This window comes from Daphnia pulex, chromosome 12, assembly GCF_021134715.1.
Source record: "Daphnia pulex isolate KAP4 chromosome 12, ASM2113471v1".
In the NCBI taxonomy this organism is placed as follows: Eukaryota; Metazoa; Arthropoda; class Branchiopoda; order Diplostraca; family Daphniidae; genus Daphnia; species Daphnia pulex.
Genome location: NC_060028.1, coordinates 8,061,555 through 8,085,101, shown reverse-complemented (window position 1 = coordinate 8,085,101; position 23,547 = coordinate 8,061,555). Strand labels below are relative to the sequence as shown.

At 42.0% G+C, this 23,547-nt stretch overlaps 6 protein-coding genes across 9 annotated transcripts; 4 read left to right on the top strand and 2 right to left on the bottom strand.

Moving 5' to 3' along the window:
• The first annotated feature begins 5,047 nt into the window (after positions 1 to 5,047).
• Positions 5,048 to 8,885, top strand: LOC124208943. Its single transcript, XM_046606810.1, has 6 exons — positions 5,048 to 5,232; positions 6,554 to 6,879; positions 6,953 to 7,045; positions 7,125 to 7,265; positions 7,339 to 7,496; positions 7,565 to 8,885. Exons 2-6 carry the CDS (start codon positions 6,657 to 6,659, stop codon positions 8,597 to 8,599), a joined length of 1,650 nt encoding a protein of 549 aa, XP_046462766.1. The 5' UTR covers positions 5,048 to 5,232; positions 6,554 to 6,656; the 3' UTR covers positions 8,600 to 8,885.
• Positions 8,886 to 9,932: 1,047 nt separating this feature from the next.
• Positions 9,933 to 13,235, top strand: LOC124210008 (adenylosuccinate lyase-like). 2 transcript variants are annotated; one of them, XM_046608270.1, is made up of 10 exons: positions 9,933 to 10,039; positions 10,096 to 11,138; positions 11,222 to 11,425; positions 11,488 to 11,612; positions 11,682 to 11,839; positions 11,921 to 12,072; positions 12,141 to 12,224; positions 12,297 to 12,521; positions 12,601 to 12,690; positions 12,763 to 13,235. In XM_046608270.1, exons 2-10 carry the CDS (start codon positions 11,004 to 11,006, stop codon positions 13,024 to 13,026), a joined length of 1,437 nt encoding a protein of 478 aa, XP_046464226.1. In that variant the 5' UTR covers positions 9,933 to 10,039; positions 10,096 to 11,003; the 3' UTR covers positions 13,027 to 13,235. The 2 variants fall into 2 exon arrangements, with proteins under 2 accessions (XP_046464226.1, XP_046464227.1); XM_046608271.1 differs by having other exon boundaries at positions 9,975 to 10,039; positions 10,104 to 11,138.
• LOC124210010 (peroxynitrite isomerase THAP4-like) lies at positions 13,131 to 14,139 on the bottom strand. The gene is made up of 2 exons (XM_046608272.1): positions 13,965 to 14,139; positions 13,131 to 13,900 (listed from the first exon to the last, which is right to left on the bottom strand). The coding sequence occupies exons 1-2, from the start codon at positions 14,033 to 14,035 to the stop codon at positions 13,249 to 13,251; spliced, it is 723 nt and encodes a 240-aa protein (XP_046464228.1). The 5' UTR covers positions 14,036 to 14,139; the 3' UTR covers positions 13,131 to 13,248.
• Positions 14,140 to 14,243: 104 nt separating this feature from the next.
• On the top strand, positions 14,244 to 14,884 carry LOC124210011 (LYR motif-containing protein 4-like). Its single transcript, XM_046608273.1, has 3 exons — positions 14,244 to 14,389; positions 14,453 to 14,573; positions 14,692 to 14,884. The coding sequence occupies exons 1-3, from the start codon at positions 14,307 to 14,309 to the stop codon at positions 14,749 to 14,751; spliced, it is 264 nt and encodes an 87-aa protein (XP_046464229.1). The 5' UTR covers positions 14,244 to 14,306; the 3' UTR covers positions 14,752 to 14,884.
• An 88-nt stretch (positions 14,885 to 14,972) lies between these two features.
• On the top strand, positions 14,973 to 19,325 carry LOC124210006 (neuroendocrine convertase 1-like). Of its 3 annotated transcripts, none has more exons than XM_046608268.1 (15): positions 14,973 to 15,105; positions 15,294 to 15,450; positions 15,537 to 15,916; positions 15,973 to 16,222; positions 16,293 to 16,396; positions 16,456 to 16,602; positions 16,668 to 17,006; positions 17,065 to 17,277; positions 17,370 to 17,470; positions 17,557 to 17,623; positions 17,689 to 17,840; positions 17,905 to 18,074; positions 18,150 to 18,283; positions 18,380 to 18,520; positions 18,659 to 19,325. In XM_046608268.1, the coding sequence occupies exons 3-15, from the start codon at positions 15,605 to 15,607 to the stop codon at positions 18,809 to 18,811; spliced, it is 2,283 nt and encodes a 760-aa protein (XP_046464224.1). In that variant the 5' UTR covers positions 14,973 to 15,105; positions 15,294 to 15,450; positions 15,537 to 15,604; the 3' UTR covers positions 18,812 to 19,325. The 3 variants fall into 3 exon arrangements, with proteins under 3 accessions (XP_046464224.1, XP_046464222.1, XP_046464223.1); XM_046608266.1 differs by having other exon boundaries at positions 14,996 to 15,105; positions 18,150 to 18,520; positions 18,659 to 18,812; positions 18,898 to 19,325; XM_046608267.1 differs by having other exon boundaries at positions 14,996 to 15,105; positions 15,294 to 15,916; positions 18,659 to 18,812; positions 18,898 to 19,325.
• LOC124210007 lies at positions 18,981 to 21,257 on the bottom strand. Its single transcript, XM_046608269.1, has 4 exons — positions 20,435 to 21,257; positions 20,015 to 20,276; positions 19,692 to 19,811; positions 18,981 to 19,555 (listed from the first exon to the last, which is right to left on the bottom strand). Exons 1-4 carry the CDS (start codon positions 21,255 to 21,257, stop codon positions 19,321 to 19,323), a joined length of 1,440 nt encoding a protein of 479 aa, XP_046464225.1. The 3' UTR covers positions 18,981 to 19,320.
• Positions 21,258 to 23,547: the final 2,290 nt, after the last annotated feature.

Here is a 23,547-nt window from a genome sequence, read left to right as displayed (position 1 = left end):
ATATTATTTATGCATATCGATATGTAATGTACAGTAAGTGATTGATTTCTCTTCGACTGATGTTATTGACTTACATTTCGTTCGTTTTTTTATTTTATTTTCTCCAGGAGAACTTTTCATTTCGATTTGAGATTTTGAGTGGTAGATGATGAGTTTCTTTTCCCCTCCAACAGTTATGTAAAAAAGGCCGGGGGGGGGGAATAGCCAGTTCCAATATTGATTGATCCAATTCACTTGAAAGAGGCCGTATAGCGTAACAGTCACGCGTGACCGACAGAAAAAAAAATCAGATATCAAAAGTTTATTTTACATTTCACAACTGCCGTAACTCGTCTAGCTCCCCTCCGGGATCTGATATGTGAAACTATTGACGCGTTTCTTTATAGAAGAAAAAGAGAAAAAATCGTGTAGAGGACTCTAGAAGTTGAACTATTTAAGATTTTCGTGAGTCCGATAATAATAATAAAAAAAGAACTGGGGCGAAATGGAAAAAAGCCAAAAAAGAGAGAAATGTTAAAAGGGCGGCGTTGGTGATTGAGAGAAAGTGGAGAATCTCATCACAGCAAATGGACCACGTCACGAAAGTGGCCGGCTCTCTCAACGCTGATTGGTTTCTCCTGTATACCTATACACAAAAAAATTGACCGACGAGTTCTATGTGTGTTACGAGTGGTGAAGAGTGTGTGGAGGAGAGGCGCGTGGGCGCGAATTTTAAAATTCAAAAGATATATTTTGCGCCGAGTCTAGCGTTTTTTTTCCTTTCAAATAACTGTATATTTCTAAATATAAAAAGGCTATTTGACGCTGGGGCCGTTTTGGAGGTCATCCATCGCCGACCAGAGCAGCATCGATCGTTGAGCGTGATAAAAAAAAAAACGGGAAAAAAGTCGACCGATCCAATCATTTCCTCCTTTTCTTTTCCCATCATCTCGTATATTTCTTCTCTTTTTTTATACTTCCCTCTCTCGCACGGAAACTGTTTTTGTCTTCTTTTCTCTTACGGTTATATAGTTATTTCTTAAGCTGTGTGTCCACCTCTTCTCTTGAAGAAAGAAGAAATAAAAAGGAAAGATACAGCAGCATCATCACAACCTTGGCCTGCCTTGGCCTACTACCCATCCAGCAGCTCTCTTCTGGTAACCCAAAAAATGGCTGGGGCGTATATTCTCTCAAGAGTCTCCGTTGTATAAAAGTGACGGCGGGAGTTTCCCTCTCTTAGATTCTCTATTATCAAAAACCGGGAATAGAGTTCACTAGACCCTCCTCCAGCCAGCCAGCCAGCAGGGTCCTGTCTGTTATATGTATGGGGCTATAGCTCTAGCTCACTTTGTGATTTATGGAATATTCTTTCCAGGGTCCTTAGACAGCAGCACAACAGGATGGACGTTTTTATCTGCCGGAGAGACTCGACTAGCTGTGTGAATGGATTCGATTCGACATTTAATAGATCTCAAATCCTTTTTTGGGGGCCAAAGTTAATATCCAGCACGGGATGAAATTTAATTTACTGTCCCATCGAATGTTGCACAGGCGATTGAACAGCACAAACACACATCGATCCATCGATTTTTACCCTCCCGTGCATGTGGTTCTAGCCGTGATAAAACCCAGTGCGGAAATTTTGTGACTTTCATTAGCAACTCAATTTGGAATATCAAAATCTTATATTCATACAGGCTAAATAGCAACTCTTGGCTGCTGTTTGTATGTATTCCTCTTTCACGATTTGGAATAAATAAGGGAAAATAGGTTGCGGTTTAGAGTCGTCCAATTAGAGGGTCCGGTGCAACTGTAATCCGTTGATGCATCATCAGGAGCATCATTAGTGCGTGTGTGTGTGTATTATACAAGAGAGAGAAAATCGCATTGATCCCTAGCGCTATACATATAGGCTCTATAAATATACGGCGCTGAGCGGCTTATGGTACGGCACTTAACTTTGATTTCCGTTTGATATCTATTTTTATCGAACGTATATTTCTGTAGAGATTTATACCATGCATGTATATACATCGTCTTCTACTAAACCCGGACCATATACACATCAGAGCTCAAGCCGATTACGTGTTGCCTAGTTCCGCCAGGATCACTTTTCCTTTTTAAGTAATATAGAGTTATTATTCATTTTCCTAATAGATTATTAGATATACCTGAATGTGTATAGCCTATATCTCAGCTATAAAAGGCTGATGAAATAAATAGACGTGGTCGATCGAATTTCCAATTACCTTGAACAGATAATGTGCTATGCTAATTAGCGGAAAATCCCGCAAAATATCGACCGGGGGAACTTGTTTCACATCACGGAATCCAGATTGAAAGGAGCGTGATGATATATATCCAGGAGAGGGAGAACCATCCGATCGGAATGGAGAAAATGATCCTATAGAGAGCGATGTATGTATCCAGCCGATCCTTTTCTTTCGCTTCAAAATAAAAAAATTTCGATCGAATGAATTGATCCGCACGCATTTGATTAGGTTCGGAATTTGTCGAAGAAATAAGAAGAAAAAGGAGACAAGAATATAAACCGTAACAACTTTTAGACAGGAAAAAGCTTGTTGAGTGGCTAAAAGACTGGAAGAAGAAGAAGAGGATCCATCGATCAAGTAAAAATAATAAAAGAAAAATCTTCTTTCTTCCCTTGTGTGCGTGAAAAAGCCCTCGGGAGTTGTACTCGTTCAAGATTCTGGCCTGGCTTCAATGGTGGCAACTTTCGATGATGACTGCTGCTGCTGTTCCTACTATCTGTGGAAAATCCGGGATTTTTTCCTCCTCTATCTTTTTGTGTAAACCTATAAAACTCGTGTGATGGTTCTTCTTCTTTTTTTGTTGCCGTCCGTTTTGTGTGTGCCGATCGATGGATATACAGTCGGACGGAATAGGGAGATGTACAATACTACTACTCTTCCAGCTCTCTGTGCAGCAGCGCACAAAAGATCTTTGATCGATTTGATTAATCCCCTAAGCAATATCTAAGTGACTTGATTGAAACTTCTAATCCCTTTGACGTATATAGATGTATATAGTATATACTGTTGGCATCATTTGCATAATGACTCGTTATATTCCAAAGAAGGGATTTAAGAATCCTGATCATTTTCCTCGGCCGGGCTAAAAGCAACAAAAGCTTTTTTTCCCTCAAAAGATTGGCACCAGCTGATCAATATGTTATACATACAATCTCTTCTGTATAGAGAGAGAGTCTCTGTGTGTGTAGCCGTTGACATAACAAGCTTCCCCAAAAAGAAAAAAAAAGAGCATTAGAGGCTCTACTGTGTAGAGGCAAATCTCTGGCCGTGTCCCAGCAATCGCCTATTTTTTTTTGTCCACCCTTTATATTCCATCCATTGACGACCGAGGATAAAGAAGAGAAAAGATTCGAAAGTTGGCGAATATCAAGCGAAGAATAGAATCAAAAGTCGTCGCTATAAATAGAGCGAAACTGCTGGCCGCATAAATCCGAAATCTCTCTCGGCCAAGTGTAATAAACGTTCATTGAAAACATGGTGGGAGACATCAACTCTAAACTTATTCGATAACCTCGTTAGATTGTTTATTACTGGGGGTAAAAAACAATCAAATCAAATGATAACATTTGATTTTATGATAGCCGAGAAATGGGATCCCTCTTTTATGTTTTCGTTCGTGTCATTCCGTCCACTCAACTTGCTCTTGTTATATGGGTAAACAGCACGCAGTAAGGGAGAACAACTGTGTCAATACTCTTCTGTGTGTACAATATACCAGAGCATAGTCAGTCTACTATCTAAAGTTTACGAGTCGAGTGATTTATCCACGTGTCAAAAGGATCGCCAAAGACGAAACTGTTTGGTTTACGCAACTCAGTTTACACCTCCTTTTCTGGTGGTGGTGTAATTTTGTACACACCTTTGTAGTTCCAAATAATGACTAGTATTACGCCCCTGTAAAAAATATGCAAATTGCAGATTTTGTACATCTTTTTTATGAAAAGAAGAAAACGAATATTTCTCTCAAACGAATATTTTTTCTCTCCCATTCCTCAACTATGGAAATCCATGATGGCCGCTAAAAATTGGAATAAAAATTTAAAAAAAGGCTTGGATTCATAACCGATTTTCTATTTCCATTTTCGAAACAGGGGAATGGGCGAGAAAAATAAAATCAAGGTTGTCCTAATGCAAATTTGATCAAACAAAACGATTTCGACCTTCGAAAATTGTACACCCCTCCCCCAGATTTGTACCCAATTTCATTTAACACCCAATCGTGTCGATTATAATAAGTATCAGAGAAAAGAAAAATAAGTCCATGGTCTCCGCAATCTTTCCCGGAATAAATATAAGGATTAAGGATCGATCCTTTTAAATACGCCACAATAGAAAATGCTCCTCGTATACAATTTTCTGATGCAGTTACAACTCCATCGTCCAAAAAGATGTAATGAAACTCCGGAGGGTATAATAGTATATACTAGCTCTCTCGTCGTTTTGATTTATTATTCAACAATTTGAGTTAATATTAGACACTATACACAGGATTCTCTCTTCTCTCCATTTTGTTCATGGCCTTAAGGGAAGGATTGAATCAACTGATGGGAGTTGAAACAATGTCATATCCCCATCTCCCAGCCACACCCCAGCCTGCATTTTCCAGCGTGATGAATGGCGTCCACGTCGCCGCCGGGACTAGACGCCCGCCGAGCTCCGAGACTAGATCGAATCAACGAGCAACGAATCCGGTTGAAGTCTGACAACTTTGAAAGGCTAAAAAATTCTCCTGCTGCTCCTGCTGCTCCTGAGAGCTATTTATTATGGCCTCACTAGCTCCTTCCATGTGTAGAGGGGGAGGCGAGAAAATGATGTGAGCGCTCGGCTCCTAAGAGTTGCAGTCATGTCCTGTCATCCGGCGGTCATGTAATTACCATCACTTTGACAATGACTCGTCTGACTCTCATTATAGTTTTCGGGATTATATATATATAGAAAAAAAAGAATGATTCCGAGCTATTCGGCCAACACCCCCTCCAGCACCAGACCTATGTAACAGAGAGTTACCCCTCATCCCGATTTGACCGAGGCATTCAGTCGCTAGCCGTCGTCGTGATCAGACGTGCTCTACTAGTGACCGCGCCCCCTATTTCTTATACCACTTATCCCGGCATTCAATTGAGTCGTGAATAATACAGGAGCCACTGGAATCCATCATATCTCTGCACACAGGACACACAAGCGAGCTAGCCGATGTTGGGTAAGTTGATTCATTTAAATTTTCTATGCGCCTGTTATATTATAGTTAGATTTTAGTGTGATCTATTATATAAGAAAGGAAATACAGTAGAAAAAGTCTAAATAATAAGAAAAAGAATAAGAGAAAAACTCTTGCGAGTAATTGGAGCTAACGAGAAGCTTCGGCGGTGCGGGAGCCGCGTGTGCTGTCGTCTTACGCATTCAACGCCGTTTGCCCGTAGGACAAGAGGGGTTGGGGGAGGGGGGGATTTATTTAGATATTTATTTTTACGTGCCTGATTCGGTCAAATAATATAAAAGAAAAAGGGAAAATACACACAGAAAAAACGTGGCCTCTTGGCGACGAATCTAATCACGCGACCGCCGCGCTGATTTTGCTTTAACCTCCAACCTCTTCTTCTTCTTCTTCTTGTTCTTCTTCTTCTCCCGCACACTATAAGATACTTTGCGTCACTGCCATCAGCAGTTCCCGCCCGTGTAATAGCGGCAACATCACTTTTGATGACCATTTAATAAATGTTATAACAAAAGACGCGCCGAGTGATAAATGATGTGGACCTGCCATCAGATATTTTGGGCGGTTCTTTTGAAAAAAAAAAAAAAAATAGGAATTGATGAGCGCGTTTATAACCAACGTCAATCTTCTCGAAATTCAATTTCGACATCATTCACGGTCCGTTTTATTTGTTTTCAAGTGTCGGAATATCCTGATTCTCTCGTTGCCATGGAAACGAGCAAACAATATCACCCCCTTTTGTCATCTCCAGTAATTAACTTTTGTTCTTAAATGCCGGGGCCTAAATAGCACCCAGTCTATACCAAAGGTTATTTTTTCACATTTTCTTATTATTACATAAGCTATTGCACAAAAGTCTTTTTCTTTTTTTTTCTCTTCGTTCTATGCGCTCGAGCGTGTGTCCCAGTGCAGCGAAGAGAGCGGATATGAGCCGACGATTGACTTATAGCTACGTCGTCGATCGAACTGATTGATTTGCTTCTCGTTGCAATCATTCCACTCGATTCGGTCTTAGCTAGCATCTCTTTTTTCTCTCTCTTTTTCTCCCTTTATTCTTTTCTCTCTATATTTATCTTTAGAAACTCTTACTTACTGGTGTGCTGCTGCTGCTGGTCGGTTGTGTACGTGTTCATTCTATGCGCATGATGTCGCCTTCCCACGCTTCTTCGGTTCTCCTCCGTTTGCTGGCGTTTAAGGCGCACATGCTGGATCAAATTATATATATAGACTGCACATAGCGATATAGATTAGATGTGGAAGGAAAAAGAAAGAACAATAGATTTTATTTTTTGTGTTTGATGTTCAGGAATTGCATCTTTCCTCCCATAACAAGAAAAGGATATGAGGTGGAAGTCGACAGCTGATGGAGTTGGATTGGATCATCTTCTCAAGCATCCAGTCTCAGCAGCATGACTGTCGATTTGGATGCGGCCATCCGCCTACTCCGGCTGCTCACTCCGCTGTCGGCCTCCATGGCGTTCGTCACCGTCGCCATCGGACTCGTCACCGGCCATTGGCTCTACAGCGAAGAGAAAATGTCCAACCCGAAATTCAACCGAACCGGAGATCCTGAACTCGAGTACCTCTCCAAATTCACAGTCAGCGGACTCTGGACTCTTTGCTACACCAATCGTACTACATTTCGCTTAAATCATTTATAGACCATCAAATTGAAATTCAAATGACGCGGGTGTTTTATTTTCAGCCGGAGAGACGGAACGCTACTGTTTCAACATCGATTATTTCCCAACGGAAGAGTACAGTCCCGATCCCAATGACTCGACACTCTCAATCCCTTGTAAAAGAAGTTTTATTATTATTATTCCCGGTCAGCTCCTAATGGATACATTAATACTTATTTATTTTGATTTCAACAGATGCGGTCTTGAGGTCGGCTCCGTTCTTTTTCATGGCCACTGCTCTGTTGGTCGTCGGAGAGATTTCATGTTTCCTCGGACACTTTGCACCCAGGAGACGCTATTGCACTTTTCTATCCGGCGTCACTTTTATCCTTTCCGGTATTTTATTTCGATTGTAATTGTTTTTTTTAATTTTGATCGAATTAATTTTTGTTGTTAAATTTTTATTCAGGATTGTTACTTTTACTCGGCCTGGTTGTCTACGTTTCGGTTTTCACGGCTGAAATCGGAAGTAAATTAAGGCCCAGCTCATCATTACAACCGCCAATGTTCACTTACACCTACGGCTACAGTTTCCATTTGGTAGTCACCGGTTTCTTAGCTGGCGAGGTATATCATTTTATACTTCAATTGATTTTTTAAATTATACCTTAAAATATTTATTTGGTATAAAACAGGTAGCCGGTACTTCTGCCATTTTCCTGTTCATTTATTGGCACCGAAATCGAATTGCCAAAAAGGAAATGCACCGGAAAATGACTTTAGCTCTGGTCCAGACGCCAGTCGATTTGGGTTACACGGCAGCCCACGGTCACCTTCTGGCCATTGTTCCTCCGCCTCCCCCGCCGTCACAGATGAACCATCACCACCACCCCATGACCAACCCCCTAACGCCAGCTTGCCTTCCCCATTGTTACCATCATCATCCCAGCGAATCCTTATTCCAGCCGACGAATCAGTGCAACGGTTTCGTCAAAATCCCGTGCCCTTGCTCCTCCATCGGCGGAGTGGCTTCCATCGATGACGAATCCGTTTCCATTCCGACTCCGCCGCCGGCCGTTACGTCCGGATACCCGAGAGATTGCCCCGTCCATTACCAGCAGCAGCAGCTTCTTGCAACGGAACGTTCGTCTTACGTGACCGTTCACAGTCCGGCAACTGGTGCCGCTCCGCCGCTGTCGGCCATCCGGCGCCACCACAATTACCAGAAGCAGCAAAGTCAAGAGCGTGACATGCCGGACATAACGGCCTTCAGCCGGATGCTGGTCCACGATCGGCGACAGTTCAGCACCGACTCGGAGAACAGCAACTACAAAGTCGCGGCCGGATCGTCCGGAGGCAATAACGCGGTACAGCTACACCAGCAGCAGCAGACGACAATTTGCTACCAGTGTCACGGGGCTGGTCACGTGACGGTGCCGGCCGTCATTCCGGCTGACAACAATTGCCGCCAACAGATGCCGCCCTATGTCTGCAACACTCTCCCGCGTGACCAGACCACCAGCACGCTCTGCAGCGCTGCCGTGACGACTCCCGGAGATGAAGAATTCACGGCTCGGACGGACATGAGCATCAGCAGCCATCGTCGCAGCAGGGATCACTTGGACGACGACGATGAAGATGATGCCGTGATTTTTCACCCGAGGCATCAGCGCAGTCATTCTTCCGGTACCAATTACGACGGCTCGCTCAGAAGGATCACGGCCGTCTAGAAAGATTTAAAAAGGGAAAATAATATCGTGACTCAAAATGATAAGTTCGTGAGTTCTTTTTTTAATTTGGAAAAAATTGTCCCACGTCAATCCAGAATTATAAGTGTACATAATTTTAGGTATAATATTGATTGTGAATTATTTGAATGATGTTTGACCGCGTGTATAGGCCTGAAATGATTATTATTATATGGAAAAGATGAACTCAAATTTTGCAGGCCAGACAATTATAATTCGCACCTATCGTTCAGAACAACAATAATAATAAAAAGATTCTTTGAAAACATTTTGGTTTTTTAATATTTTTTATTGGACGAAATTTGACATCATATCAGAAATTTAAATTATGCGTTGTTCAATCAAGTTAGCTTCAAACAAGCCGAGGCTGCGCTCACTTCTTGGTCGTTCCGGAGTTGACCGGCGATGGATCGAACACAATTAGTGCGTTAGAATCTGAGGCAACATTTTTACCGTCGGGGGATTTCTCTTGTTTGTAAATTTCAGAAGTTGTTATTGAGGTTATCGAGACTTCAAGGACGTTGTTGGTGGTACCGTCGACAGGGATTGGTTGCTCCGGTTGATTCGGGTTCGGTTGCTCCGGTTGATTCGGGTTCGGTTGCTCCGGTTGATTCGGGTTCGGTTGCTCCGGGGCAACCACATTTACCAATACGTCAGGTTTGATGCTGTCTGGGCTGGTTGGGCATGACGATGTACATTGATGCATAGTGGCCAACATCACTATCAAGCCTGTCAAGCAGCCTAGGAGAACTAGAGATGAAGCAAAGGCAACACATCTTGCAGGGTTTAAAGTGTAGCCTTCCATTTTGATGTAACTGAGCTTTTTTCAGGCTTTTTCGATTCTTACCTCAGAACAGCATTACCCCCCTTTATATTGCTTTCGTGCAGCGTGTCGTCGTTGGCAGATCTCATTGCGCGTGATTTATAGTGGTTTTACCTAAATTTTATTATTAATTCAGTCATTTATTTAACTTAAATCGATTCATTTTGTTTATTCCAATATTTTTCAGAAGAGATATTTAATTAAAGTGTTATACTTTAATTTTAAACGAAGTTTGAAATAATGTTTTACTGAGCAATTCATAAAATCATAACAGTTTGAGTTAGAAACTAGCGGTTGAAAAGAGAACTAGCGTTATCATTGTGATTGTGTTACTATGGAGTTGAACGAAAAAGGAACTACTTTTAGGTTGTTATTTAACTTTCTAAGTTTCTATTATCTCCTGTATGAACATGAAACATTTCAATGCGACATTGTCCTCCTTGTCGCTCTTGCTGATTAGATATGTGCGCATTTTAAGGCTGAAAGAGATCTCAGATAACAATGAGATGTTTGGATAAACAAAACGATGTTTCGATAATATGTCATCAAGTTACTTTATGATTAGAAAAACATTTTCTGCTGGAGCTTGATCCATATAGGTTTGTCTCTAATACACGATCTAATTTTTCGTGAAAAATTTAACCAAATTCAATAGTTTTCTAGAATGGACTTGGCCGTCAAGTGGATTACGAGCCCCGTTAAAATCACTTGTCAAGTGGCTACTGGCAATTTCTCAGGTGCTAACGAAACGACCAAGGACCTTGTTGTTTCGACACCGGTCATCTCTCACGCAGCAGCTGGAGTCGTCAAACTGTGTGGAGAAGATGAAGCTGCCTCTCAGTTGTGGAGCAACAGCAACAAGAATTTGAATCACATTACAAATTCTATTCCTGTTGTCGGCCACGCCAAAGGACTGGTGCATTACGCCTGTGATGATCCTAAAGGTGGAAACGAAGCCATGACAACAGCCAACAATTCCACAGCAGCCATTGGAAATTGCGTCGGAGAACTTTTGTCCGTCGTCCCCAAAACAGGTGTGGCTTTAGTGACGATTGCTGCGGAAACGGGAACCAATATTGTGGAAACCATTCATCCCAATTCTGCTTCGTGGGACACTTGGGAAAATGATCAATGATCTAATCCAAGAGAAAAAAGAAAAACTGACTGAACCGATTGAACTGATTACAGTAGCCCCCGTTGATTACAACTTGATTCATTTTATTCAAAATAGCCATTTTGGTTGGGTTTCCGTCTACGCTGTTTAATCAATTTAAATAAAAATATAAAAAGCTATAAAAAAAAGCATATTAATAAAATTTAAAGAACAAACTTGGCAGATGTGCATGTGCTAAAAATTTTGCAATTAAAAAAGATTCGTTCGACTTGACATCCCTGTCGAGAAGTAGACGAAAACATTCTTTTCGTTTGTCCAGTTTGTCCGATTCTTTCGTGCAGGCAGTGTTGTTAAACTTGTTATCACTTTTCGAGTGATTCGTACTGGTAGTGCACGAAATTTGGAAAGTAGTTTCTATCCGACTCAGTTTCCCTTTTTATTAAAGCGAAATGGATGAGTATGCAACGTACAGAAACCCTCTGTCATCTCGCTATGCCTCCGGCCAAATGTCTTACAATTTTAGCGACAGGAAAAAGTTTGCCACTTGGAGGAAACTGTGGGTCTATCTCGCCAAAGCATCCAAAGTATACCAATCTTTTTATTTCATGTTTGCTTTCTATGGTAAGTCAGTTTGGAACAGGTGATTCTAATGATACTCTATATTTAGGATTTAGGTCTAGATGTTACTGATGTTCAGGTAGCTGAAATGGAATCCCACGCTGATGATGTTGACATCAAAGCTGCAGATGCAGAAGAAAGAAAGATAAAGCACGATGTCATGGCTCATCTTCATGTTTATGCATTGCAGTGCCCCACAGCAAGCCCAATCATCCATTTGGGTGCGACTTCATGCTATGTGGGAGACAATACAGTAAGAAATTTACCTTGTATGAATTGTACCAAATTCTGACCCTTTCAAAATGATTTGTATAGGATTTAATTGTCATCAAGGATGGACTTGATATTCTCCTCCCTAAAATAGCCCAGAGCATTAGCAGATTGTCAAAATTTGCTGAAGAATACAAATCAATGCCTACGCTAGGATTTACACATCTTCAGTATAAAATATTCTTTTGAATTTCCATCTATCTGAAATAAAAATCATATTAAATTAATGTTTTTCTTAGGGCAGCACAGCTGACTACTGTTGGGAAAAGGGCATGTCTCTGGATTCAAGATCTACTCATGGACGAAAAGGCCATTCGTGGTGTACGAGACAATCTCAGATTTCGTGGAGTCAAGGGAACAACCGGAACGCAAGCGTCTTTCCTTCAGTTATTTCAAGGTATTATCTTCAACCCATATCCTTTAGTTAATAGACCAGATATAATATATAGATAACAGATCATTTCATAATAAATCGTAGGGGACCATGAAAAAGTTAAACGGCTAGATCGATTAGTGACAGAAATGGCCGGATTCAACCGGTCGTTTATCATTTGTGGGCAGACATACACAAGGAAACTTGATATAGAATGCGTCTCTGCTTTGAGCAGTTTGGCTGCGTCAATTCACAAGGTATTTGAGTCTTTGATTTCTCAATGATATCAATTTTCAACGTTATGAAATTGAACTCCATTATTTAGATGTGCACTGATATACGCCTGTTAGCTTCGAGGAAAGAAATGGAAGAGCCTTTTGAGAAGTCACAAGTTGGCTCAAGTGCCATGGTTCGTTAATTTCTTAACATAATCTTTAAGTTAGAAATTTCGTTTTATTGAAACGATAAATATTTATGACAGCCTTACAAAAGAAACCCAATGAGATCAGAGCGTTGTTGCTCTCTTGCCCGGCATTTAATTACACTTGCGGCCAATCCGTTCCATACTGCGGCTAACCAGTGGATGGAGCGTACTTTGGACGATAGCGCCAATAGAAGAATTACCTTAGCAGAGGCCTTCCTAACTGCTGATGCTCTGTTGCAAATGGTCCAGAACATTTCCGAAGGACTTGTCGTCTATCCTAAGGTAATTTATAAGTAACCATCTACGTTTCATATTGCTTTTCAGAAAATTAAAAGCTATCAATGTGTTTAACTATTTACAGGTAATCGAGCGATACATCCAACAAGAACTTCCGTTCATGGCAACGGAAAATGTAATCGTGGCGATGGTCAAAGCGGGCGGAGATCGTCAGGTACTCCCAATTGAACATTTTGTAAACGATGAAGGTAACTGAACTTCATAATATTCACGATTAACAAAACAGGAATGTCACGAGCAAATCCGAGTTTTAAGCCAGCAAGCCGGAAACGTGGTGAAACAGGAAGGAGGCGATAATGATTTAGTTCAACGCATCGCTCAGTGCAGTTACTTTCAACCGATCCATGATCAAATACAGGGTTTGCTAGACCCGGCCACTTTCATCGGTAGGGCTCCGCAGCAAGTAGATGAATTTTTGCAAGAGGAAGTAGCCCCCGTTCTGGCCATGTACCCAGGTTTGACTAGTAACGCTGTTGAATTTAAAGTCTGATTAAATAATAGCACAACATCTGGCTCAATTGCTTGGTTTAGATTGTTACAATTGAATTTGCAATATATAAATTTAATGAAAAAGGAAGAAACACACAAAACAAATTAATTTCTGTAGTTTCATATATTTCATTTTCACTGACTTTCTTCAGATAGAGAAATTTACAAAATTTGCCGTTTTGAGTTTCAATAAAAAGGCCTCAAAAGCTCTCAGACGAGTCGATCAACTGCTGTTGGAGTTGTTGGTGCAAGAACTGCAAACACATTCACACTCTCCTGTTAACCTGCTTAACCTGTGCACTTGTTTTTCTAGAAAGGCCAAGCGCTGTTTGGAACTTTCCAGTTCTGTTTGAAGCTCTCCATTATCCAATTTAAGGCGAATATTCTCCAAAATAACTGCTTGATTTGGTGGAAGGATATTTTTAACAAGGTCATCTTTTACATAGTCAAAGGAATCATTAGAGTCAGTATCCTTCATTTCAACTTCTACTGTTGTGAGTGATTCTTCCATTTCTTCCTGAGAAATTTCCTCTATACTTTCTTCAGATGACAGTTCATCATTTCCCACTTCTTCTATACTGTCTTTTTTCAATGGATTCACTCCTAAAGGCTGTATGCCACTTAGTTCTTTTGAATTGATAGTAGTAGACTTCCCAGATTTTTCTGTTCTTTTTGGAAGATGGGGATCGGTGAGATTTCGTTTCTTGAATGGAACTGCATCATGTACTAGTTTTGGTTTTTTAGCATTGATATTGAGGTACTGGTCCCGTCGAAAGTGCCTTGAACAAAGAAGAATTCTACCTTTGTCAGTTGTCAAGTCTGGTGGACATAATTCAAGCCATTTGAGCATTCTACTAGGGTCGCTGTAAGGAAACCTATGCAACGAGAAATAAAATTCGTAAGTTTATTTCTTAATGTTCTTTATAATAACAAAATCACTTGTGAAACATGATGGAGGTTTTCCCATTCATTGATGAGTTACAACCAATCGCCACGCATTTTCTTCCCATTTCTAGTAAGTAATTCAACACGGGTTTCTTATTTAAAAAACACACAAGCACATATTCTCGTTTTCTAAAAACGAAAAGGTTTATTTAAACAGTTAAATAGATATTGTTCAAATAGAGTGGAAAACAGTAAACAATTTTGACAACTGCTGCTTAAACGCCATCTAGTGAGGAGACCATGCTCTCAGTACTAGTTTCTTTTGAGAAAAATCGTAAACACATGGTTTACATGTGAGGGAACAGTTGGTCTCTACTTTATTTTCGACGATTGTCAATGGCAGCGACCAGAATGGAAATTTTAAAGTTATATAAGCAACTTCTAAGAGAATCTTCAAAGTTTTCTTCCTATAACTTTAGGTATTTGAAGTCTTTATATGCTATAGAGTTCCTTAACCTTTAAAAAAATCTAATCTGAAATAGGCAATATGCCCTCATGCGTGTAAGAGATGCTTTTCATGAAAATAAAAACTTGACAGATGCCACAGCTGTAAAGAAGCAAGTAGCTGATGGATACAAGAACCTGGCTACCATCAAAAGACAAGTATGATTAATTTGCAAAATTTTTACTACTAACTATAAAGCTGTATGTCCCTGCGACGAAAATAAGATATCTGAAATGTTTACTAATAATAATGAAATAATCTTTTTTTTTCATTCAGGTGATCATTGGAGACATGTTTGAACCACAAAGATTAGTCATAGAGAAGCAAATCTCTTAATTGTTTCCTGCTGTATCAATTCTAACGTTATTAGGATGTAATTATAGTAGGATTTAGTAATTAAAAAAAAGAAGATATTCGGTGACCCATGTTTACTTGATCAGTATGAATAAAAAAGTTGGTTTCTTCTGTACTTTTGTATGGGATTTACTCTACTTTATTCTTTCTCAGCTATATTGCTATTTCTGTCAACCAAAAAATGTTTAAGATCATTTTTATAAATTTTTTGTTTTTCAGTTGTCAGTGATTTTGTTTAAAATCTAACAAATTCTAATACTCCCCCACAACAAAAGTTCAAGATCTGGTTGCTGATATTGATCTACATCGTCTGCCGAAACTTCACAATAACCAGAGGTAAGACTAGTAATAGGCACGTCTACTGAAAAGATCCTTCTCCTTCTTTGTTGTAACAAAAAATGTCCCTTGTCATTGTGATCTAAATGTTATGGATTTGCTCTTAAAATCAAGCTGCTCCAGGAAATCGGAGACGTCTTATACATGAAAAATAAGCATTTACAGATTTCATTGAATTTTCCCTATAGTCATCGTCTTTACAAGTTCAACGTGTGGGGTCATCGTTGCAGCAGTCTTATCGAATGGGGTCGCTCGGTCATTTGTCCAATTTTATAGTTGCAGTCTGCAACTTATTTTTCAGAATTGTACAATATGGGGGACTTGCAAACAACTTGCGACAAAGTGGTAAGAGACTCGACGTCACGTCAGCTGCATGTACGTCGACGTCTGTTTTATTTGTTTTCCATTATTTACCCAAATGTCTACAACAGGTGTTGCGTGACGTGAGTGCCCAATACTTTTACCCCGTCCTTCGTCACCCGAATTCAGTTTTGCCAAGATGAAATTTATTCAGAACTTGAATGTCATCGGGCCGAACATCATGTTGATACTTTTCGTGCTTTTCGTTGACATTGTGTCCGTCCATTGTCACATCTACGACGAAGCTAGTTCCGTTTCCCTCATCAACCGAATCGATCGTTACCATCGGAGTACGGGGGACGAGTTTGACGACCACGGACACACGGGCCACGACGACGAAGATTTGATTGGCACTTCCCGCTACACGAACGAATGGGTAGTTAAAATAACTGGAGGCGCCAAGTCCGCTGCCAAATTGGCAGAAGAAATGGGTTTCGAAATCCATGGAATGGTAATGTCTAAAGAATTCCTGTACGTTTCGTCAAAGTAATGCGTCATTCCGTACAGGTCCAGAGTTTCCCCGACTTGTACCGATTGCACAAATCAGATCACCCGAGACGGGGACGGGCACAGTCATCCCATGTGTCCCGACAGCTGGCGGATGACGTGCGCGTCATGTGGGCCGAGCAGCAATTCGCAAAGAGGAGGCAGAAACGCGGTTACATTCCCGATGATCGTCTTTTTGAAACGGCTGAGGAATCGGTGACAAATGAAGAAGATCGACCACTCGTTCGCGTCAAACGGGAATCCGACGAAAGTACGCAATAATTTATTAACATTGCGATCGAATCTTAATTTTATTTCAATTGATTTTCTAAAAAAATTAGATGCAGATGAGCCCCACATTCGGCAAAAGCGATCCGACATGGAAGCGCCATCAAAGTCCAGTCATCGATTTAATGATGAACTTTGGGATCATCAGTGGTATATGGTACGTTAAATTGATTTAATGAAATGATGAGTAAACTCAATTTGGTTTAATATATCCAGCACGATACCCGAACTAATGCCGCTCTACCCAGGCTGGATCTCAACATTTTGCCAGTTTACGATATGGGCTACACCGGTCGCGGAGTCACGGTTGTTGTACTGGACGACGGCCTAGAGGGCACCCACACTGACATCCGCAATAATTACGTAGGAACAATTTGTTTGAAAATTTTGGCAGTGGAAATTTATTTCATTTTCTTTTATGCATATAGAATTCCAAAGTAAGCTTCGACATGAATGACGACGACGATGATCCTAGTCCGCGTTACGGCAGAGGCTATTTCAATAGCCACGGGACGAGATGTGCCGGTGAAATTGCCATGGAGGCCAATAACGCCAAATGCGGTGTGGGAGTAGCTTTTAACGTCAGCATCGGCGGCGTTCGCATGTTGGACGGCCCAGTCAGCGACCGAGTCGAGGCTTCGTCGCTCATTTACGCACTGGAAATGGTCGACATTTATAGCGCCTCGTGGGGTCCCAGCGATGACGGCAAAACGGTCGAAGGCCCCGGAAAACTCGTCCGTCAAGCTTTCTACCGCGGAGTGAAAGAAGTAACGAAAAGCCCCAGATATTGACCGTAATCATATAACCGTATTTCATTCAACGCAGGGTAGGAAAGGTAAAGGGGCGATTTACATTTGGGCTTCCGGAAACGGCGGTCGAGTCAAAGATAATTGCAACTGCGACGGATATGTTTCGTCGATTTACACGTTATCCATTGGAAGTGTATCGGAGCAAGGCGACTTCCCGTGGTACGGAGAACAATGCGCCTCGACCATGGCAGTCACATACTCGAGCGGCGCTTACACCGACCAGAAAATCGTAAATTTGATTTGTATACGTATTCCGCGACCAAGATTTATTACGTGTTATCCGCCGCGGGAATTGTTGACATCTCAATGGTAAATTGACAGGCCACCGTCGATCTGAACGACACGTGCACGATGGATCACACAGGAACGTCGGCAGCAGCGCCATTGGCGTCCGGAATCGTGGCGTTAGCCTTGGAGGCCAAGTAATTTGTTTTGTAACATTTTTTTCATTTTTTATTATGTTAGCGATAAAAACTGCGCTCATAAATCATCCGTCACTTTTTTTTAGTTCAAATTTAACGTGGAGGGATGTCCAGCATTTGGTTCCATGGACGAGTGAGTACGGGCCGTTAAAGGTCGGTAAAAAAACAAACAAATGAAGTTGGAAATCTGAATTAACTTTAAATCTTTTGAAAAATAGGATAATATTGACTGGCAAGAGAATTCGGCTGGTTTTCGGGTGAATCCCCGCTTCGGATTTGGGTTGATGAACGCAGCCAAATACGTCAGGGCGGCCATCAACTGGAGCACTGTTCCAGAAAAATCGATTTGCGTTACTCCTTCGTTCAATGGGTAAAAATTGCCAATTCTCTAAATCACGATGAATTTTATTTTTCTTATTTTCGTTCATCCGCAGGAGTTTGCCCGTGCTGTTTACCAACAAAGAATGGGGTACCGTCGAATTTGAGAGCGACGGGTGTTCCGGCACGCTAGACGAGGTTAATTATCTTGAACATGTGGAAGTGATTGTCAGCATCGAGTATCCAGTTCGAGGTCAACTGGAAATCGATCTAATCTCACCTTCAGGTCAGCCCAAATTTGTCAAATCAATTGCCTAATTTTTAGAATATGTTAATTTTCAATGTTACGATGTAACAACAGGCACTTCGACGCAATTGGTGAAGCAGCGCCCCAAGGATAAATCAAAGCAGGGCTACGTCAATTGGCCCTTCATGTCTGTGCACACCTGGGGAGAGATGTCGAAAGGTCGCTGGAAATTGATCGTGACCGACCTGGTGAATATATTTTTTTGTTATTTCTCCCTTCGGAGGCGAAACGGCACAGCCCAGCAGCAGCAGCAGCGATTCATTATTATTATGTTGTTGTTGCAGTCGAGCCAGAATTCGAGCCTATTGTCAGGACGCATCGTTAACGCCACGTTAGTCCTGCACGGCACTTCCGCTATGCCGGAATACCGGAAGAATGGCGCCAGGATTTATGACGATGCATTCAGCCGGCTTTCTTCCCGCTCGGTACGTATATATATTCCACTATAATAGACGCAGCACAACAGGGTCATTTAGGCCGTATGCTAGATCGATCCCACAAAATCATCGACCGATGTAAAAACCTCCCACTCGTTTTTTCTTTTTTATTTCCGCACATGTCAGCACGAAAAAGCAACAATGAGTGGCAGCAACCAGCTGGACGATAGCGACGAGGCCGTCGACATTAACCAACTTCGCTCCGAAAACCCCAACTTTTCGTGGAAGGATTTGATTGGATTAAAGTTAACTCGCCATTCGTCGAATGAAGAAAATTGAGGCAAATTTCATTACAATTTTTGTTTGGTTTGTTTTTATTTCTTATATTCTAATCAACATTTCGCGTCAAACAACATCAACTATAGACCGGATAAGGGTGGGGCACGGACGACGACATTATTGGACAGGCCCGGTTTTTCCCATTCTATATTTTGTTTTGTAGTTTTCAAATTTTTATTTACTGGTTCTCTCCTCCAAACAAAACAACCGATAAAAATAAAAGTGGTTTACATCGAATAGGTTCACGTTCGAAAAAAAATGTGTGTGACCCGTAAAAAATAAAGGGAAAATTGACGAGGGGGAAACCAACACAACAGGTATATACCGCAGACACACCCTAATAATACATTCTCCGTGTTTTTGATATGTTACGAATTACGTTATGTCGTTTTTAAAAACTATTTCTTTTCCCATCAGTTTACTTTTAGGGGGCCCTGTCATTCCGTGTGTGTGTGTGTGTTTTGTGTTGTCGTCTAATGATGAATATCAATAAAAAATATAGCACTCATCTAAACGGACTCTTCGGTCAAAGGATATTTGAGAATGACGGGCGGAAGGTGCCTGGAGTAGACACCGATATTGGCACAATGATTGACGGTCGCTGCCACCGAGTCGAAACGACGATCCGGCAGTGTGGCCAGCGTGAAATTTTGACCAGTTGAAACGGGATCGTTTTCTTCTTCTTCTTCACCAGGCCTCAAGTTGTGACAGCAGATACGGACGTGTAGGAAACCATTTTCACCTCTGCCGAAAATAATCACGTCAGAATATCAAATAGGTGAGAGTTGCTGAAACTGCTATTTTCCAATGACCAAGCTTATTTATTATTATTTTTTATTTTTTTATTTTTTTGTTGTTATCCCGTGTCCTAATTACGTACCTGGCAGCTAGAAAGTAGTCGTCATGACTGGCCATCGAGTCGCGGACAAGAAACGAACCCGCCGGCGCAGGTCTTAGCCGTTTTTCAGCATCTCGTCTCGTGATGGAACCGTGATACCAACTGCATATTATTGTTGGTAAGTACACAAAAAATAAGAAAGGAATGAAATTCGTCACGAACCATTAGCGAAATTTAACCAAAAATGGCATGACGGATGGAATTTTTTTGATTCAATTGCCCGCACGGGGGGTCGTGTGGGTAAAATCAGATTTCTTATTTTTCCGCGCTCATTGTTTGGGATATTTTTTTAAATTCTATTTTACCTTTGAATGTTGAGGGGAATGGTGTCGTCGACCAAGTCCTTGAAGCCGACGGCAGGCGCAACGAACGCAAGGCTCTGCAGCGGAGGGAAAGGCAGCGTGAGTGAAAGCTGACGCTGGCCGCCGCCGCCGCCCGTACCGCCCGTGAATTGCGGCTTCAACACGCTGCTGCCGTTCTGGATGTCGTTGGTTCCACGACGTAATTTAGGCATGAGAAACGGAAGACTCTCTTCCGGCGGATCGGACGAAGTTGAAGAAAGAAATTCTAATCGATTTTTCAAAAATTTGAATTTTTAATTTAGGCAAAGAAAAATTTAAAATTCCCGCGTTTCACTGGAGCGGCAAATCGATATTTTGTGTGTTACGTGCGCCCGAAGGATAGACTGAAAAAATAAGAGAAGATAAACGGATTTGACTTATTACCGTGACTATTGTCGAGCGAGAGGTGGAGCGGCGGCTTGTGGAGCGGTTGCAGAGCTTCGTGAGAGTCGTTGGTTACCAAAGAGTTGGCCGAGATTGAGATCCCGCTGTCGGAGCTGTTGAAACCGCCGCCGGCACTTCCGCCGACGGGCCGACTGCTGATGATGCTCGGGAAAAGTGATTGAGGTGGGCGTCGTCGATGGCTGAGAACCGAATTGAACTCGAACGACGACGCAACTGCCGACGTGGTTGCAGGAACTTGTGTGGTTGTTGTCGGCGTTGTTGTTGTTGATGTCGTGAGCATTTGACATGTTTCGTTTTCCGATTTGTCGGAGATGGGCGACAGGACGGCCTCGCTAATTTTGGTCCTTTGTTTTGGCGACAGGTGGAGCGAGAATCCGCGGTGATGATGATGATGCGAATCAACCGAATGATGAAAAAGATGATGCGTTTGCTGGAGGGATCGGGAGCGATTGAGGAGAATCCGGCCGTCCAGATCGGCTTCTTCCGAACTGCACATGCTGCTGGTCTGCAAGCTGGAAATGCTGGGCGATCGCTGCTGTTCTCTTTCCTCCATCAGCGACGAGTGGCCAGCAGTCATGTCAATATTTGGATTGCTGCTGGACGAAGAAGAAGAAGCCACCACCGCTTTCCTGGCTCTGATGACGGCCTGCTGGATCTTCCGCACGATCGGATGATTTATTGCAGAATCAACTTGTTCCGATGGATTAGTGTCCTCCTCCGGCTGCTGGGACGTCCAATCGGCGTTGCGTCCGTCAAAAAACGACGTTTCGTAAACATAGCGGATCCTTACGGCGGAAGCCATCCGCTTTTTTCGCAATCCTCAACTCCTCCTGTTGTTTCTCACTTTTGTACACACCAAAATCCTCGGCCGGAAGCGGAACAACAATTTCTGAGAATTCAACCAAAACGATCCTGTTTAGTATAGTTCCAGTGAAACAAGGACGAAATGAATAATTCTTACTGCGGACCGAGTGAATGAATGATGAGGATCGTCCGAAAAAAGTGGCGATGTCAAAACTGCGGCTTCCGCCACGGCCGGGAACACGACCCGCTATGATGGGAGAATGGAAGAAGTAAAACACACGTTGGACTTTGGTCCGCCGATACCTGGACTCCCTCATGGGGTGAATCATCGTAGGACTCCCCCCCTCCTCACCACTGGGAAGCTCCTCCCACCTCTATCCTGACAGCACAGACGGGACCAGTCGATGGTATATAACAGGAGTCGACGCCGATCAATACGTCCATCTTGCCTCCCCCCCTACCCCCCACTATATATAGAGAGGGTGAGAGGAATCCCACCCATGAAGAGGGTGGGAGGTGTAGGAGGGAGGAAAAGGGCGATCCTGCGCGCCACAAACTGTGACGGGGGGGCCTGGGTGACTCACTCCGTAGGATCTACTTCGTCTGCTGACGACGACATATACTACTACTACTACCATAGTATATATGGCATTATATCTCGCTCCCACCGACGGTTCTTTATATAATTTTCCCCCCACCCTTTTCTTTTTTCAGACTTTCATTTCCTTTCAAGTTTCGGCACAGGCCAGACCGTATTGATCTTTCCGGTCGGTTCCAGCACCCAAAAGTCTTCATCTTTTATTATTAGCAGATGCTGCTTGTTTTTTTTCAAAAACGTTATAGTGTAAATCATTCAAACCAACAACTAGCCATGGTTTATTGATTTCCAATGTTCTTGGACACTATATGTAACTACCCCCCCATACAAATTCTCTCTATAGAGAAGAGCGAATAAAAAGATGTCACTCTCTCGTAAATGAGCGTTTGACAGTAGCAATCAGCCAAGCCGAAAGCCGACGAGCACAGACATAATCAAAGGGGATGATTGGGAATGGTATTAAAGAAGCTGAGATGGGGGGGGGGGGTTCTGCATTAGACAGATGCGCGCCGACAGCTCCCATAGTATATAATAATAGGAGCTAGAAACTGCCGGATGGAAAATGTTATTACACTGCTGAGGAGAATGTATCAGACAAGGGCTCTCTCTCTCGAGTCTAAACGTATCTCCTAGCTATATATCCTTGGCATATACACACACACACAACGTAATATCGATCTGTGCCGGCGTTATAAACACCCGCGACGTCTATTTTTATACATTTTTAAAAGAGAAAAAAAGCCCTGAAAGGAAAATGTGACGTGTGTGGTTATAGACATCTGCGGGAAAAGAAAAACTGAGAATAACCCTCCCCACAAACAAAACCAGGAAGGATTAGATGGGATCCATGCGAGGATTACCAAGTTATTGATACACCGTCTTGATATTCTGACAATCTAAAAACCGCAGCTGGAAAGAAATAAAACCGAGCGTGTATAGCTTGATGAGGCATATACAAGAAATAGAAATATAAAAAGGAAGAGTGAGTGGGCCTGTATGTGCCATCATCACGTTTGTCCTTGTCCTAATGCAATTACGTAATATAACCGGACGGGCATATTCTCACTAGTTTCTCAGGTTTTAAATTACGAACAAGAGAGAATGAAAATGTATGTACCCTAGTACATATAATAATAAGGGAGAGAGTCTAGAGAGAAAGTTGCGTCCTTGATCGTGTGTACTAATGAAACCGACATGAAAATGCCCTTCATTTTATTACGTATACCAGAAGAAATGTCTGTGGCGGCCGAATGGAGCGCATCGTGATTTCCCTCCCGAAACAAAAAATATCAAAATAAAAATCTGCACGTGAAATAAAAAATAAAAGGTTGGAAAACGTGAAGAATTTAACGAAGCGTTTCGATATGTACATCCTCCAGCAGCACGAGCTATTTCGTCACACCATTTCTACGGTTTGAGAATTTCAAGCAGCTCGACAGGAATCGCTTTTGGAAAGAATTTCAAAATAAGAAGAGAAAATGATGACATATATAAAATAAAAGAAGGTCTCATCGTTGCCCTATACAAGATTATATTGGCTGATATCTATATGCCTTTGGGGGAAGTTTGACTTCTTTTATGTATCTACGTGTTGGCATTCGGAATAGCGGGAGAAAACGAACGCGTGACCGGAATCTGATTGACTCTTTTGCTTGTACATAGACACTGTCCTCCATGTGTATGTATTCTT

What these genes read in the sequence shown, in the direction of transcription:
- LOC124208943 (XM_046606810.1), top strand. Translation starts at nt 6,657, where the DNA reads ATGACTGTCGATTTGGATGCGGCCATCCGCCTACTCCGGCTGCTCACT. An exon ending in GACTCTTTGCTACACCAATC is followed by an intron (nt 6,880 to 6,952) that starts GTACTACATTTC and finishes TTTTATTTTCAG; the next exon opens with CCGGAGAGACGGAACGCTAC. An exon ending in CCGGTTTCTTAGCTGGCGAG is followed by an intron (nt 7,497 to 7,564) that starts GTATATCATTTT and finishes GGTATAAAACAG; the next exon opens with GTAGCCGGTACTTCTGCCAT.
- LOC124210008 (XM_046608270.1), top strand. Translation starts at nt 11,004, where the DNA reads ATGGATGAGTATGCAACGTACAGAAACCCTCTGTCATCTCGCTATGCC. An exon ending in CTAGGATTTACACATCTTCA is followed by an intron (nt 11,613 to 11,681) that starts GTATAAAATATT and finishes TGTTTTTCTTAG; the next exon opens with GGCAGCACAGCTGACTACTG. An exon ending in AAGCGGGCGGAGATCGTCAG is followed by an intron (nt 12,691 to 12,762) that starts GTACTCCCAATT and finishes TTAACAAAACAG; the next exon opens with GAATGTCACGAGCAAATCCG.
- LOC124210010 (XM_046608272.1), bottom strand. Translation starts at nt 14,035, where the DNA reads ATGGGAAGAAAATGCGTGGCGATTGGTTGTAACTCATCAATGAATGGG. An exon ending in ACCTCCATCATGTTTCACAA is followed by an intron (nt 13,901 to 13,964) that starts GTGATTTTGTTA and finishes CTCGTTGCATAG; the next exon opens with GTTTCCTTACAGCGACCCTA.
- LOC124210011 (XM_046608273.1), top strand. Translation starts at nt 14,307, where the DNA reads ATGGCAGCGACCAGAATGGAAATTTTAAAGTTATATAAGCAACTTCTA. An exon ending in TTTTCTTCCTATAACTTTAG is followed by an intron (nt 14,390 to 14,452) that starts GTATTTGAAGTC and finishes AATCTGAAATAG; the next exon opens with GCAATATGCCCTCATGCGTG. An exon ending in TGGCTACCATCAAAAGACAA is followed by an intron (nt 14,574 to 14,691) that starts GTATGATTAATT and finishes TTTTTCATTCAG; the next exon opens with GTGATCATTGGAGACATGTT.
- LOC124210006 (XM_046608266.1), top strand. Translation starts at nt 15,605, where the DNA reads ATGAAATTTATTCAGAACTTGAATGTCATCGGGCCGAACATCATGTTG. An exon ending in CAAACGGGAATCCGACGAAA is followed by an intron (nt 16,223 to 16,292) that starts GTACGCAATAAT and finishes TAAAAAAATTAG; the next exon opens with ATGCAGATGAGCCCCACATT. An exon ending in CGATCTAATCTCACCTTCAG is followed by an intron (nt 18,075 to 18,149) that starts GTCAGCCCAAAT and finishes ATGTAACAACAG; the next exon opens with GCACTTCGACGCAATTGGTG.
- LOC124210007 (XM_046608269.1), bottom strand. Translation starts at nt 21,257, where the DNA reads ATGGCTTCCGCCGTAAGGATCCGCTATGTTTACGAAACGTCGTTTTTT. An exon ending in ATTCCCCTCAACATTCAAAG is followed by an intron (nt 19,812 to 20,014) that starts GTAAAATAGAAT and finishes AATAATATGCAG; the next exon opens with TTGGTATCACGGTTCCATCA. An exon ending in GACTACTTTCTAGCTGCCAG is followed by an intron (nt 19,556 to 19,691) that starts GTACGTAATTAG and finishes TATTTTCGGCAG; the next exon opens with AGGTGAAAATGGTTTCCTAC.